The sequence below is a fragment of the Alosa pseudoharengus genome, unplaced genomic scaffold, assembly GCF_046254945.1.
Source record: "Alosa pseudoharengus isolate Yale_2024_CS ecotype anadromous, Long Island Sound unplaced genomic scaffold, YU_APseudo_1.1 YU_APseudo_1.1_scf_7, whole genome shotgun sequence".
Taxonomy (NCBI): Eukaryota; Metazoa; Chordata; class Actinopteri; order Clupeiformes; family Clupeidae; genus Alosa; species Alosa pseudoharengus.
This window is the reverse complement of record NW_027468859.1, coordinates 17147956-17162260: the sequence shown is the minus strand read 5'-3', so window position 1 is coordinate 17162260 and position 14305 is coordinate 17147956. Positions and strand designations below refer to the sequence as shown.

The 14305-nt window shown below is 44.6% G+C and overlaps 1 protein-coding gene across 1 annotated transcript in view; it reads right to left on the bottom strand.

Moving 5' to 3' along the window:
* Nucleotides 1–14305, bottom strand: part of lama2 (laminin, alpha 2) — a 150437-nt gene that overhangs the window by 15019 nt on the left and 121113 nt on the right. Inside the window, exons 41-54 of the mRNA XM_076271769.1 lie at nucleotides 13773–13875; nucleotides 13521–13637; nucleotides 12017–12199; nucleotides 9403–9557; nucleotides 8619–8762; nucleotides 7394–7527; nucleotides 6876–7035; nucleotides 6416–6540; nucleotides 6099–6261; nucleotides 5767–5911; nucleotides 5153–5288; nucleotides 4510–4521; nucleotides 3786–3906; nucleotides 2141–2323 (exon numbers count right to left, since the gene is read on the bottom strand). Coding sequence (XP_076127884.1) covers nucleotides 2141–2323; nucleotides 3786–3906; nucleotides 4510–4521; nucleotides 5153–5288; nucleotides 5767–5911; nucleotides 6099–6261; nucleotides 6416–6540; nucleotides 6876–7035; nucleotides 7394–7527; nucleotides 8619–8762; nucleotides 9403–9557; nucleotides 12017–12199; nucleotides 13521–13637; nucleotides 13773–13875 — 1881 coding nt within the window. The remainder of the gene's footprint in view (nucleotides 1–2140; nucleotides 2324–3785; nucleotides 3907–4509; nucleotides 4522–5152; nucleotides 5289–5766; nucleotides 5912–6098; nucleotides 6262–6415; nucleotides 6541–6875; nucleotides 7036–7393; nucleotides 7528–8618; nucleotides 8763–9402; nucleotides 9558–12016; nucleotides 12200–13520; nucleotides 13638–13772; nucleotides 13876–14305) is intronic.

Here is a 14305-nt window from a genome sequence, read left to right as displayed (position 1 = left end):
GTATCTAATTAATCTACAACTGACCAAAACTGACCATGCTCCTACCTGTTACAACAACATAACATAATAGTGCAATATGTCCAATTTCATAGACTCAGTTCTCTGAATTGCAAGCCGGTGTTGCATCAAAATTAGTTTGACGCCATTATTTTAAGATAATAGAACTGCATTGTTGCTTTAAAAGAAATGGAGCTCCACCAGAGCATTGCTATGAATACAGGTTGCAGATCACAGAGTGGGATACCACACCCTAAAATCACTGAAACCAACAGTTTTATGATGCCACCAAGATTTGAGCTCTAGTGAGATAAAGCAAGACACTAGTGGGCAGTGACCACCAGCTAATTTGGGTTAGTACAGCAGAAAGATGTATTTTCATGCTAACAGTGCTTATTTAACCCATACTCTTAAGGTGATGACGCATGGGGCAACATTTTGAGCGATGTTGTTACAGGCTGATTTCTTAGGAACAAAACAGATGATTCATCTGTTCAACATGACCCATTATGCTGCATCTGACATTTGCTGTTTTTCAGTTAAGTGACGTCTGAAATGCAGGTCCAGCTCAAGGGCTCTAAGAGATTTCCCATTTGACACAGTTGTGCAGACGTCTGACAGAGATAGCAGACCCAGCACCACTCCAAACCATGTCGGTGCATGTCTGAGGGGCTCCCAGCAGCTCCTGATGAAACCGCCCGTAATTGGGAGGGGGGGCACACACACACACACACACACACACACACACACACCTCCTTACAGCCCAGAAAGTGTGTAGCAATATGTGTAGCAACAGCGTCGTCTCTGGAGCAGACAAGCCCCTACCACCCATCTACCCTTGTCGTAGATGATTCTGCAACTTGAATTCAACACGCGTCCCCCACATAAATGGACAGAATAAGTGAAGAGGTGGGAGGTGGGAGAGAGGATGGGTAAGGACGGAAGAAGCACCGAGCAGAGGGTGGTGGGAGGTAAAACAGAAAAGATCCCATGGCTCGCTCTGAAAATGACATCCACTTCATTTATGGTGATAATGATTTCTAGAAAAGGTGACGGCCTGGACCCCCCATCCCCTCCCTCTGCAAATTGGACACTATCCATCAAAGAGCTGTAGACGTAATCTATTTCTACCAACGGCGCTTCCGTGGCAGTAAGTCGGAGGTTAAACTCACTGTCATTTCCTCGGGGCAGCCGCCTCTAATTGATGTGCCCGCAGACCCTGGCCGCTCTCGCCAAGAAACCCGGAGAAGATGAAGACGAAGACGTTACAGACAAAGACGGATCGCGTCACATTTTAATTAAAACGACCGCTGACCGCTGACCACCCCACCCCCCCACCCCTCTGTGACTGGGCGAAAAAGGGAAAAATACAAAAAAAACAAAAATACAAAAGAAGAGGATAAAAGGAAAGAGACGGGAGGGGTAAACGTTCTTGTTTGCTAAGGGGCAAAAAGCTATTACAACAGCTAACGCACGATCAATCTCTTTTATAGTTCACATAATAAGGGGGCTCCCTCGCCCTCCCTGGGTTGATTGCAATTGTGCTTGGAGTGTTTCAACACCAGACTCGGTCCGAGACGCTCTCCCTTTTTTCAATTACCTGATGCCAGGCCTCTTAAGTGTTCGGCTATTAAACTGTTCCTGGATGCATTACAAGTGCTTCCCCCAGTGCGCCCAAGGCAAAGCTGCACCCGACTCTTTAATCAATAACTTGCATTGAGAACATCCAAAGTTATCGTTGCATCAATTCGTAAAATACCTGACTCTATAAAGTAGAGAAAAACAGTTTAGGCTGTGCACTTCCCTTTACTGTTCCCAATAATTTTAAAGCCTCACTAATGCGTTTTCACCTGCAGTACAAAATGATTTAAACTGCTTATGGACTTACTTGTATGTCAGCCAAACTGAAGCATTCATATCTCTGTTATACAGTTACATCGATAGGCTACAGTACTTCAATACAGGCTGCTTTGGTAGGTAGGTCTCTGGTTTTGCGTGAGACAAGAGAAATGGGAGATTTGTTTTGGATCAAAACAAACTATTCAGCTGTTAAACATGAAACATGATGTAGCATCTGCCACGCCCTGAGGGTGCACTTTGACACTTTGGTCTGAGACAGATAGACAGGCGCAACATGTCTCACCTCTCCTGTCTGCCTGCGCCTCCTCCTGGGCGTCTGGAAGAGCGGGATGCCCCCCTTGCCGTAGAGGATGATGCCCGAGTCACTGCGGGTGCTGAAGGAGAGCGAGATCTCAGTGCCCACGCTGAACGGCGCCGGTGGCAACTCCATGAAGCCCGGCTTGGGGAAACTGACCGTGTGCAGGTTCTGTATGTGTGAGAGAGAGAGAAATAGAGAGAGATAGAGAGAGAGACAAAGAGCTCAGTTAAACTCTTTCTTCTCTAACAGCACAGACCAAGACTAGGGATTATAATGACAAGCCTGTGGGGTAAGGAAGACACAAAAAGAGAGTTACAACTAAAACAAGATAGAAATTTCAAAATAAAAGTTCATGAAACAGACAATGTAACTACAAATATAAACATCCCAAACTGTGTGAGAAAAAAAATCAGAGTGCCTTTGTTACTTTCCTTTTTTGATCCCAAACTGTGTATCACCCAAAACCCTGATACATTTGATCCATTCAAATGAGCACTCTCAACGAGAAAATAAATCCAACCCATATCAAGAGGCAGTAGCAGGTGCATTAAGATGACTAAGTGTAAATAATCTGTACTTTGATTACATTTTAATGTGCTGCGTAAACAAGGTCACATTCATAGATTAAGGAACTGAAATGTTCATATTTGCCCATCATTACTAACTGTCAGTTCACTGTCTAAATGTTTCCAATAATTACAAAGAAAGCTGGAATCCATTTAAAACTCATTTAAATGTAATTTAAATGTCAATAGCATCTGCTATCAACATTACCAGGAAAATGGATCTTTTCTTTGAAGCTAACCCAGACATGTATTAAATGCAAAATGTCCACAGTTAACACTGCTACTGGAATTCTTCTTTACAGTGTAAGTGTATTTTCTTTGCTACGCCAAAGAAATGCTACGTGTTGTGTTTCTCAATTCCACACTTAAACATTCTTTCAGATCCACTGCCTGGATTTATGTTTCTCACTGAGCTTACAAGAACCTGTTGAATTAATAACAGAATTTTCCTTTTAAAGGAGAGGATGGTGTGTCTTCTAAACCTGGGCTCACAGTATCTTCATACTGTACAGTACTCTTGGATTTGAATTCCATCCACTTTGTGATTCCCATCACCACTGTATGCTGTGTAGGCTGTGAAATATTTCAGCTATGTTTATGAATAAATAAATCAGCTTAGATGGTATGGAGGGATTAAACAGGAAAAGAAGAAAAGAAAAAAGAATGACTGACTGGGACTGACTATAGCCTTCACTGCTTTTATTAGCTATTGTAAATGTTTTAGAGTGTCTCATTCTTGTGCCGATGTCTTATGTCTGGAGGCCCTAGACAGTGTGATTAACTTCACAGACTGTGCTGTGCCCACATCTGTTTGATTAATTGGTGGCTGAACACACTTTAAAGGGAGCCAAAGTAAGAAACAGAACAAAAGTTACAGGAGCTGAGCCATCTTTACAAAAGCCCAATATACTTTTTGTAAAAAAAAAAAAAAAAATAGATAAAGAAGAAATTATTTACATAAGACAGTGGAAAACAATGACAAAAAGAAAAATGTTAACAAAAAATTCTTAAAGTAATTAATTACCTCTTGACCAAAATATGGATAAAGCAGAACAATAAGTTACCTCTATGGAACAGCCCTTGGATAGACCAGTGTAATCTGGGCTACTCAGTAAATTGTATGGCGTTCTGGAAACTTCTATGTCTTTCAGGCAGCCAGCATATCTCTTTGTGGTGACCTCAGGCCTAAATGGGGTAAGACAGAGCGAGTTAGCCAATGCAATCAGTGACCATCTTCCTGGACAATGCCATCAAAATGTACAGGGAAAGGTATGGCCAGTTTTGCTCCTTTTATTTAGATGTTCTGCACATTTTGATGAACATTAGTCATTCATTCATTCCACAATGGAAGTCTCATCAGAGCTTCCATCAACACATCTATTTCATTACAAGAGCATAGGTCCTGCAACGAGAGATAAGCTTCTGGGCTAGAAGACAAGCAGAGCATTAACAGAGAGTGAAGAAAAAGCTTTTCAGAGCACAGAGGTGGAAGCAGTGCTGGTCTCCAGAAAATATTTCTCCTGCGTTTACTTTGTAAACATTTAAAAAAAAAAATTTTAAAATGCTTTCTCTGCAATCCCTCAGTTCTTCCCTGCCCCTATAGGGATTCTGCTGACCAGCACGAGTAGCCGGAGAACGGGTGGAAGGAGTGACTGCAAGGAAGTGAACATCATGAATGAACAGGTGGCTGCTTGCAGTGAAGCCATAGGAGAGTGAATAGTAGCTAATATGCTAATCAGCTACATGCAACAAAATGTGTGTGACAGCAATAGTACATTTGCGTTTTACCTTGACTTGGTACTGCAAGAGCAAAACAGAAAAAAAATACCACATTAACCACTTTTAGTAAATGTTTAACATTAATACGGACTACTGAGATATTCGACTTGAGCATTCAACTCTGACATAAAAAACAACTCTGGAATATTGCTTAAAACAACAAGCACGTAAATGCATTTATAATAGTTATTTCAAGCCTTTATGCAATATTCATCAGTCATTCAGAAAGTAGAAGAAAAAGAAGGAGCACATGGTAAAATACTGCTCTCTTTGCCAGTTGCCACTGCATCATCCTTGCCACTACAACTAAAACAGACGGTGAACACCTACGCATGCACTCTAAAATCTTTTGGTCAGCAGCAGTACAGTACGCTTGTCAAGGCTCCCACTGCGCTGTGAATGGGCTAAGCCTCCTTTGTACTGTAGGCTTCTTTAAAAGGCGACACAAATGAAATGAACACAATACAGGGACCTGGAAAAAGGCAACGAGTCATGGGGAGGACAGAGCTGGAACAAAAACAATGTCGAATACGGACGTCTGGAGGTCACAGAGCAGGTGTTTAAACTTTTGAAGGATTTTGCTTTTCTGTACTTTTTTTCCTTTCAGAATTTCACCGGCTTTGTCATAGACTTGCAGCGGTGCGAGACTCACCTGTAATTGCCTATGATAGGTAAGCCGCCAAAGTAGAGCCGCTCGTCCTTTAGGTTGAGTCCAGAGCTGCTGCCTCTGGAGGCCACGTCCACCCTCTCCTCCTCGCCACTCTCCACGTCCACTACAGTCATTGTGCCTGAGAGACCACAAGGGTCAGAATTATCAACAGGAAACAAGCACCCTGTATATGCACACTGTTGGTTTCAAATATCAATTACAGAGACCTCACTTTGCCCGAGTTAAAGTTTGCATTTAATTCTATACTGTATGTGTTCACAGTATTTGTTTAAACCTCTCAGCTCCACCATGAGAATACCCTCCCACCTCCTTATATTCAGATGGACACATATTGGTGCGTACAGTATATCTGCAGTGTGTATACAGTACACCTGACTTTGCTCTCTGTCAGTAAGGAGACTGAAATAACAACACTGTAAAAAAATGAGACAATACTGTAAAATTCAAACTGAAAATCCCACTAAATACAGCTAGTACTACATATAGACCATATAGGATCCCTGGTGTGTGGGTACCAAGGAAGACTACTGTATGTGCGTATGTGCACATCCTCTACAGTACATGCACACATGGCGGTGATGACTGTGATTGGCCACCTTGGTTCTTTGTGCGGGACATGGTGAAGGACTTCCATTTGCCATCGTTGTAGCGTCTGGTGGTAGTGGCGGAGCCGGTGCCTGAGCCCAGATCGTAGCTGACCTTTATACGGCCGTCGGCCAGCTCCACACTCATAAAGTCCTTCTGTCTCACAGTTGGGTTGGGGTCAAAGAGAAAGCTGATTAGTGAGAGGTTTGATGTAAAGGACTGAATGAAAGAAAAAGGCTGAACACTTTGATACATGAAAAAAAGTCTAAATGGCTGCTTATTTCATTAGTGTGTGTGTGTGTGTGAGAGAGAGAGTATGTCTAATCTGTAGACTGTCTCCTACCATGTCTTTGGTGGCGAGATACATGACCAGTGCGTTGGAGGATAGCGTGCGGAACTTGAACATGACAGTGGAGATGTTGGGGTTCCAGCGCGTGGGTTTACTCACTCCTGCATAGCCCTCCCCGTCAAACTGAACAGTCCCCTCTGAATCCGCTGGCTGGGGACTACACACACACACACACACACACACACACACACACACACACACACACACACACACACACACACACACACACACACACACCAGACTTAGCCTTTGAGTCTGACGATAACTCGGCGATTTCTCTATTTGACAGAAGGCTGAGCAGATGTGGCTACCTCACAGCGCATCCTTTACAGTCTCCTTCCCTGTCTCTGTAGTTCCACAGGCCAATGGGCTTCTTGTCCAGGTACACCTCTCCCATGCAGCCATTGAAGGTGGTGGTTTTCACTGCGTCCGCTTTCTACAACATGAGGAGGTCACACACACACACGCACACATGATCACACCTAATTAACCAACCACACAACCATCTGTCTATCCATCTATCAGTCCAAACTTATTTAGTATTTACATTTACCTTTTTTCATGGAAATCTTCAGTAAAAGCCGAAAGATTTGTACGAGATGAAGAGAAACCCGAGTGGTCTACATTTACTTTATTCATTTAGCAGACGCTTTTATTCAAAACGACTTACATATCATCTATATTACAAGGGCCATTGTCACCGGAGCAACTCAGAGTTAAGTGCCTTTGCTCAAGGGCACGACGGTGGATTATTAGAGAGTGAGTGTCTACCTTCACTGTGCCCAAAATTCCGCCCACGAACAGATAGGCATTCTGGTCGACGTCCAGGATGGTGAATGTCTGTGGAGAGAGGGCACTGGTGGTGGTGGGCAGGATGCCCGCTCGTGGCCCTTCCAGAGGGTGCACAGAGATGCTGCCGTTCAAGCCACTCCTGAGAGAGGAACATATTAAACTTTATTTACAGATACAATGACATAAATGGTACATACCAACACACATACATACAGTACAGGCATGCACAAGACTGTCCACAGTAAAACAGATACAACTGTTTGTTCCGGTGTGTCCAAAAGTATGGTGCATTTAGTGCAGGGTTGATAAGGCCATTATAATTGTATTATTTGACTCTTTGAATAGAGAGAAACATGTCCCCATTTCCTACAGTTCACTTCCTTTGACTGTAAACAGGATACCTGGCTCTGATAATGTCGTCTGTGCTACATATGTAGTGATGTGTTTTGTGGTAATGGGATGGGATAGGATGGGGAATGATGATAATGGGAGCTGACCGTGTGGCCTCGATGCGGTGCCAGTTGCCGTCGTGGATTGCCAGGTCTGGGTATTCCACGCGCCCCACTCCTGAGCCCACGTCCCACAGGAAGTTGACCTTGCCCTTGCGCATCTCAATGGCCAGGAAGTCCACCTGAACAGAACACACACACACACACACACACACACACACACACACAATGTGAGCAGATGAGGCTCTGCACAGCACAGCCCAGCTCAGCATAGCCCAGCACAGAGCAGAGCAGAGCAGGCCTAATTTCTCCTTGACACATCTTCCTTGGCACCTCGCATGGTTTCTATCATTCTTGCCGTCTCCCATGGGGGAAAGGGAGTGCAAGCAAGTCCCGGCGTCGGGAGTAAAAGATACAGCGAGAGACGAGCATGGAGTCGCAGGGAAAATGAAGAGGAGCAACAGGAGTGGTGATTTCCACGGGGAAATCAGAGGCGGCGGCGGCAGAGGCAGATGAAATGCTCCGCCCCGCTCTGAAGTCTCGCCGGCTAATTGCTGTGCCTGCCGCCGACACCATCACCACTGTTGTACGAGGGCTAATATCACACACTCCTCCCTGCAGGAGGGTGTGTGTGTGTGTGTGTGTGTGTCTGTTGGGGAGCACATGCAGGAGAAGCAATAACCTTTCATTACTTGCTTCCTCAGTCGAGGGTAATTGGTGTTTATCCCACGATTGAAGAAAATAACGACGGTCGGGGAGAATTATTTCTAATTCGTCCAGTGGTGTGCGCTATGCGTTTTTTGGTTAAGGGAGGACAAAATACCCAAATAAGTGAATGTCACACTGTGTACTCTTTGTTTTTTTTTGCAGATGCTACGTTGTGACAGGGCAATCTGAGTACTTCCCTTTTCTCACATTTCTGACAAGGAATCAACCTACAGTATATTACATATGCTTGTAATGTGGTACAGGATACAGTCACATATTTCTGTCAGCACATACTGTACACAGACATTTACAGCCAGATGTACTGATCGATTTGGAAGAGTTTGAGCTCCTAGGGACTAATGACTTAATTTAGTTTCCCGTTCCTGCTAACCTGTTGCAATGGACCCGTCTGTTGTGCTTCACATTTTCACAGCACAATCTCTATGGTGAGTTTGCAGAATTATGAAAGCATTCATAAGGACAGAGAGAGAGCGAGAGAGAGAGAGGGAGAGAGAGAAAGAGAGGGAGGGGTCCTCTTTGAGGCTCCTCAGGCTGAAGGACTCACATATTTGGCACTGCCCAGGTAGAAGAGCAGATTGTCGGCCGTAGAGGTCTTGACGTTGAGGACGATGGTGTTGTAGCCGCCCTTCTTAATGTCGGGCCGGTAGGCACGGATGCAGTCTCCTCCGGAAGAGACGGACACTTTGATCTGGAGGACAGGAGACAGAGAGATAAACAAAAGCACCAAGATTGAGTCATGCCCTTCAGATATCAATACGATATTTATAATGTATGACATTTATATGTAAGTTCCGGCTCAGTACTTAATAATGCACAGGATAAAATATTGATATGTACATTGAGGGGGAGTGAACTTGACTGGTTGTAACTGATGACTATTGATGGTTGCATATATTCTGCTCAAGGTCTGTTGACATAACATCTATATTTTGAGGCACACATTAAAGAAGATATTTCAACATGATGTTTTTGGGATATAGGGACACATAAACTAAGAACCAGCTGGCTTCTCTGCATAGCTGGTTGTGTGGTTTTGTGTGTGTGTGAACATGCAGGTCTGTGCATGTGTGTGTGTATGTGTGTGTGTGTGTGTATGTGTGTGTGTGTGTGTGTGTGAGAGAGAGAGACAGAACCAAAAAACAGGAGCTGATGCCAATGCAGTGTAACTGTTGGTAGATGGAGGGATAAAGAGTGTGTGTATCTGATCATATATAATCATGAGTAGGTGTGACGGTTTTCATGACGCTTGCAGAGTTGGTCAAGATAGGTTCATGTGTGCGTGTGTGTGTGCGTGCCTGTGTGTGCCTATGTGTGCGTGTGTGACTTACAGAGTTGGCTTGCTTGCGGGCCTGGTTGATGAGCTCTTTGATCTGGGAGATGTTCTTCTTCAGGTTGTCCTGCAGCTCCTTCATGGGCTTCAGTTTCTCCAGCAGACGATCCGCCTCATTCTCCAGATCCCGGACTTTAGCCCCTGCTGCATGGACTATTCACACACACAAATACAAACACACACGCATACAAACACAAACACACACCCCCACACACACACACACACACACACACAAAGGAGTAGATACACACATACACGCATCAATATTGAAAGGAGACAGAGTGAAGAATGGACAGTGAGATAAGAACTGATAGCTGGACAGGTAGCTGGCATTCACAAGAGGAGAAAGCTGCTTTGGCACCATAACAGCCAATTTTATAACAAACAACACACCAGAAATAGCAATAATCAGCAGGAGATACCGTATATCAGAGTCCTGCACGGGTTCGGGTACCCGCGGGTACCCGACGGGTGACCCGCACATTTTGATGAAACGGGTGAAAATATTCTACTGTGTCGGATGCGGGTGCGGGTCGGACACGGGGGTGACACGGGTCGGAATTGGCCTTTCATAAACATCACGTGCATATGTAACAATATTTTCTACAGTAACACATCCTAAATAATATGCCTGCAATTCAAGTTGATAAAAGCATTTGAAATGCACGTTTCGTACGTGCCTTCCCAAAACAGGCGCCTATAGGCTATTTCACTTTTAAAAATCACATGCGCGGGATCTGCCTGCAGTCTTTCAGAACAAAAGTGGCTGCACATTGATAAAAAAACGCCTAAAGATGACTCTTTTGACATGTTGTCATGGTGGAGAGAGCATGCTCGTTTAATTCCCAATATTGCCTAGATTGTGAGATCTATTGACATCCCTGCAAGCGAGCAAGATTTCTCCTATGCGTGGGAAAAGGTATAGGCACATTTTCCCCATTCAATCTTGCACTCAAATAAACGGGATAGTGTCACACGTCTTATGCCTATTTCCATAAAGTTTCACAGGCTAATGCATAATCCGGTGTAGGTTATGACCGAATCATTCCTTCATTTAATGTAGGCTAGCCTACTACTGCTGTTAATAAGTTGTGTGTGCAAGGCCGTGTTTGAATTCTAAATTAGGCATTTGCGTGGCGATAGCCTTGTAGACACATCTGCTTGAAAAGTGGTAAAATGTTATCACTCGGGTGTTGAAAAGTAGCCAGGCTACCACAATACATCATGTAGGATATGCCTGTCAACTTCAGCTGAAGTTAGATCTGGAATGTTAATGGTTGTGTAATTAGTTCCTTAAACGTGTCTGTTTAACTCGGGTACGGGTCGGGTGTCAGTTTTATTTAATGCGGGTCGGGTCGGGTACGGATTTTAACTAGCTCTGGTGTCGGAAAACGGGTCGGATGCGGTTTTAAACATGACGGGTACGGGTGGGTGCGGATTTAAAAAATTGGACCCGTGCAGGACTCTGCCGTATATATATAAAGAGAAAAGGAGAGAATGAGAGAGAGGGGGAAAAGGAGAGAAACTGCAGCAAGAGGACATAAGCTGTCTCTTAAAAACGTATTGAGCCGCATTCAAGGTAAAGGCAAAAATCCATTACTAGAGTAGAAGAGAACAAGTACACTGCTCACAGTGAAGGCACACTGTGCATTCACAATTAGCATAATCATTTTTTTTTTCCCCCTTTGTAAGCGCAAATTAGGATAACACGCTTAGTGAAGCTTTCAGCAACTGCTCCTAATCCTGTTGAAGTGAGAATTGAGGAGAAAGTTACAGACAAGAGACAGTAAGGAATGAGGGACTGAAAAAGAAAGAGAGAGAGAGAGAGAACAATGGATTCACAGTGAATGAGAGAGAGAGAGGGAAAAGACAGAATAAAGAAACAGAATAGAGAAAACAGGGGACTGAGAAAGAGAGCGAGCGACAGAGAGGGATTGAGAAAAAGAGAGAGAGAACAAGGGAGTGAGAGAAGAGAGGAATAAACTGAGGGAGGCCATGCGGAGCTGATACAGCCCTCATGCATCGGTCTGAGCTGCAGAAGGACGCTGGGAGTTAACTGGAGGCCACACAGCAGGGAGTGGACACCACAAAACGGAGAAATATACGTACTTATCGCTGGGAACGTTCAAAAGACACAGGGCAACGAAAAGGAGGGAGAGGGGGACAAAAAAACAAGACACACCATTACAAATGTGATACACACCGCAAAACCCTACAATACAATGTGTGAGTTAATGATTTCCATTGACATTGTATTCTGTTAACATGCCCATATCAAAAAAATGAATACCATATCAATAAATATATCAACAGACAGAGACAAGACAAGGCATGGAGACAAATCTAATGGTGAGAACCTTTGGCTTTCTTTACCAAAGAGAATGTTGTGCTTTTGGCTACACAAGTATAAAGGTCCTGCCAATAAAACCTCTTTCCAAATTGAAATGCTCACTCATTCACTACATAGGGCACCATGTACTGTAGTATATCAGCCACATAGCAAACAGTGAGTGAGTGAGTGAGTGAGTGAGTGAACGAACGAACGAGTGAACATTTGGAACACAGCTTTGAGTGAGTGAAAGGATTGAGTGAGACGAGATGGCAGCGCATACTGTTTTTGTCGGGGTCCTGGATCATGTTGTTGGCCTTGCTCACGTCGTCAGCCAGCTTGCTGTAGTTGCGCTGGATGCCCATCAGGTTGAGGTTCATGTCGCGGAGGCGTGCCAGCACGTCATTGGCCGTTTCATTGGCCTCGCCCGCCTTCTCCTTGGTGGCCTGGATCTTCACCGCTGTGTCTGTCAATACACACACACACACACACACACACACACACACACACACACACACACACACACACACAAACAGTTACATACTAAGTTAATACTGAGATCCATAGTAGCAACTGCAATCAGAATCCCAGGGTCCTGAATGCCATACTAGCATATGAGGTCCTAAAAGGGCTCTTGCAAGGACAAGGTATTGGATGTAGTAACCAGGCCAAAGTCAACTATTTAAGTCTACACACACACACACACACACACACACACACACACACACACACACACACAAAGTGTAGCATCATAAATATATATTATAGCTGTTATTGATCAAAACAAATCCATGTAAAACTCTTGAATACTGCATTAATTTTTGCATTTTTGTGGTACAAAATCTTAAAAGTGTATAAACTTAAATTCAAGAACATAACACTTTATATATTCATTTCTCAGTACCTCTTGATCAGAACTCATTCAAAAAAAACTTGGGACGCAACTTCTACTGTCTAAGATGGGAACCTCTGGCGCTCGTGGTCCCTGTTCTGTATGTGCGTGTGTGTGTGTGTGTGTGTGTGTGTGTGTGTGTGTGTGTGTGAGTGAGGGGTCCTTCTCCCTACATCACTTGATGAGCTCTGAGCATCTGGCTCTGCTCCTCTGCACCCTGCCTGTCTAGACGCTGTGCCACCGGGACGTTTTGGCATCTCGAGGGCGCAACTTGTGGCATGCTCCTGATCAGCCCCGTGCACACACATACACACACACACACACACACACACACCCTGGCAGGTTGTCATAGCGACTAGTTTGTTCGGAGAGCGAGACTTCTGAGTTTAACCCAGATGCACAGGCCCGTTTGGCTTCTGTCAGAGCAGAGATGCTGGTCTCAAGAAACTCCAGGAGCCAACGCTATATTGATCACCTGTCACAGGGGCTGCCTGTCATGGGTGTGGAACGCACACACACACACACAGACACAGACACACACACACACACGGTGTGGCAGCCATGGCCTACTGGTTAGCGCTTCGGACTTGTAACCGGAGACCAGTAGGAACGGCTGAAGTGCCCTTGAGCAAGGCACCTAACCCCTCACTGCTCCCCGAGCGCCGCTGTAGCAGGCAGCTTACTGCGTCGGGATTAGTGTGTGCTTCACCTCACTGTGTGTTCGCTGTGTGCTGAGTGTGTTTCTCTAATGCAGAGATCAAATTTCCCTCACGGGATCAAAAGAGTATACTTACACACACACACACACACACACACACACACACACACACACACACACAGTCCCAGGAAAACAACCATCTGTTTAGACATAATTGTTGAAGCTGACACGACTCACCATTGGGGATGGTAGCCAGCATTCCCAGGGTGTCGTTGAGGTCCTTCATCAGACCGGCGTTCTTCAGGCCCGCTGCCTTCATCCTGCCCTTCAGATTCTCCAAGGTCTCTCCGTTCTCTGCAATAGCAAGCAGCAATTTGCCTCAGAATCCCCCCGTAAAGTGGCCTTCATTCTGAGAGACTTAACTGCTCAATTGCTCTGTGAAATGAATCCGTGGGCCACGGCGAAGCTTCGATATGAATAGAGCCCCACCTTTCACGTCGTTCTCCAGCTTCTTAGCCTCATCCAGTAAGCGGTGGCTCTTCTGCACCGAGAATCGGGCCTGCTCCTTCACCGGGCCATCTGGTCCAGTGGACTATGGGGACAGAGACGGCCCCTCAGATGAATCACTTCGGTCACCTTCTATAGTATATATTGTACTTACGCAAACATCACAATACAGACATTTTAGCAACAGAAAAAGAACTTGAAATCGGGCGCCGGCAACTGGCTACAGCATCCATACCATTTCCCGATCCCACCCCATCTCTCTCTCCCACTCAATTCCTGTCACACTTCACTGTTCTATTGAAATAAAGGCAAAACACTGAAAAAATATACAAAAAAGTACTTGAAATCAATAGATAAATCATGAAAGAATTATGCTCAACATTTTATAAATTTAAATCAGCTGCTCCAGACTGTATAAACTGTAAAGTCCTATAGAGTCATTGAGCTGCCCTATAAATTAAGTTAGAACAATCCATTATAGCTTCTTAAATCGACTTTGCTGTGTCTGGTCCTGT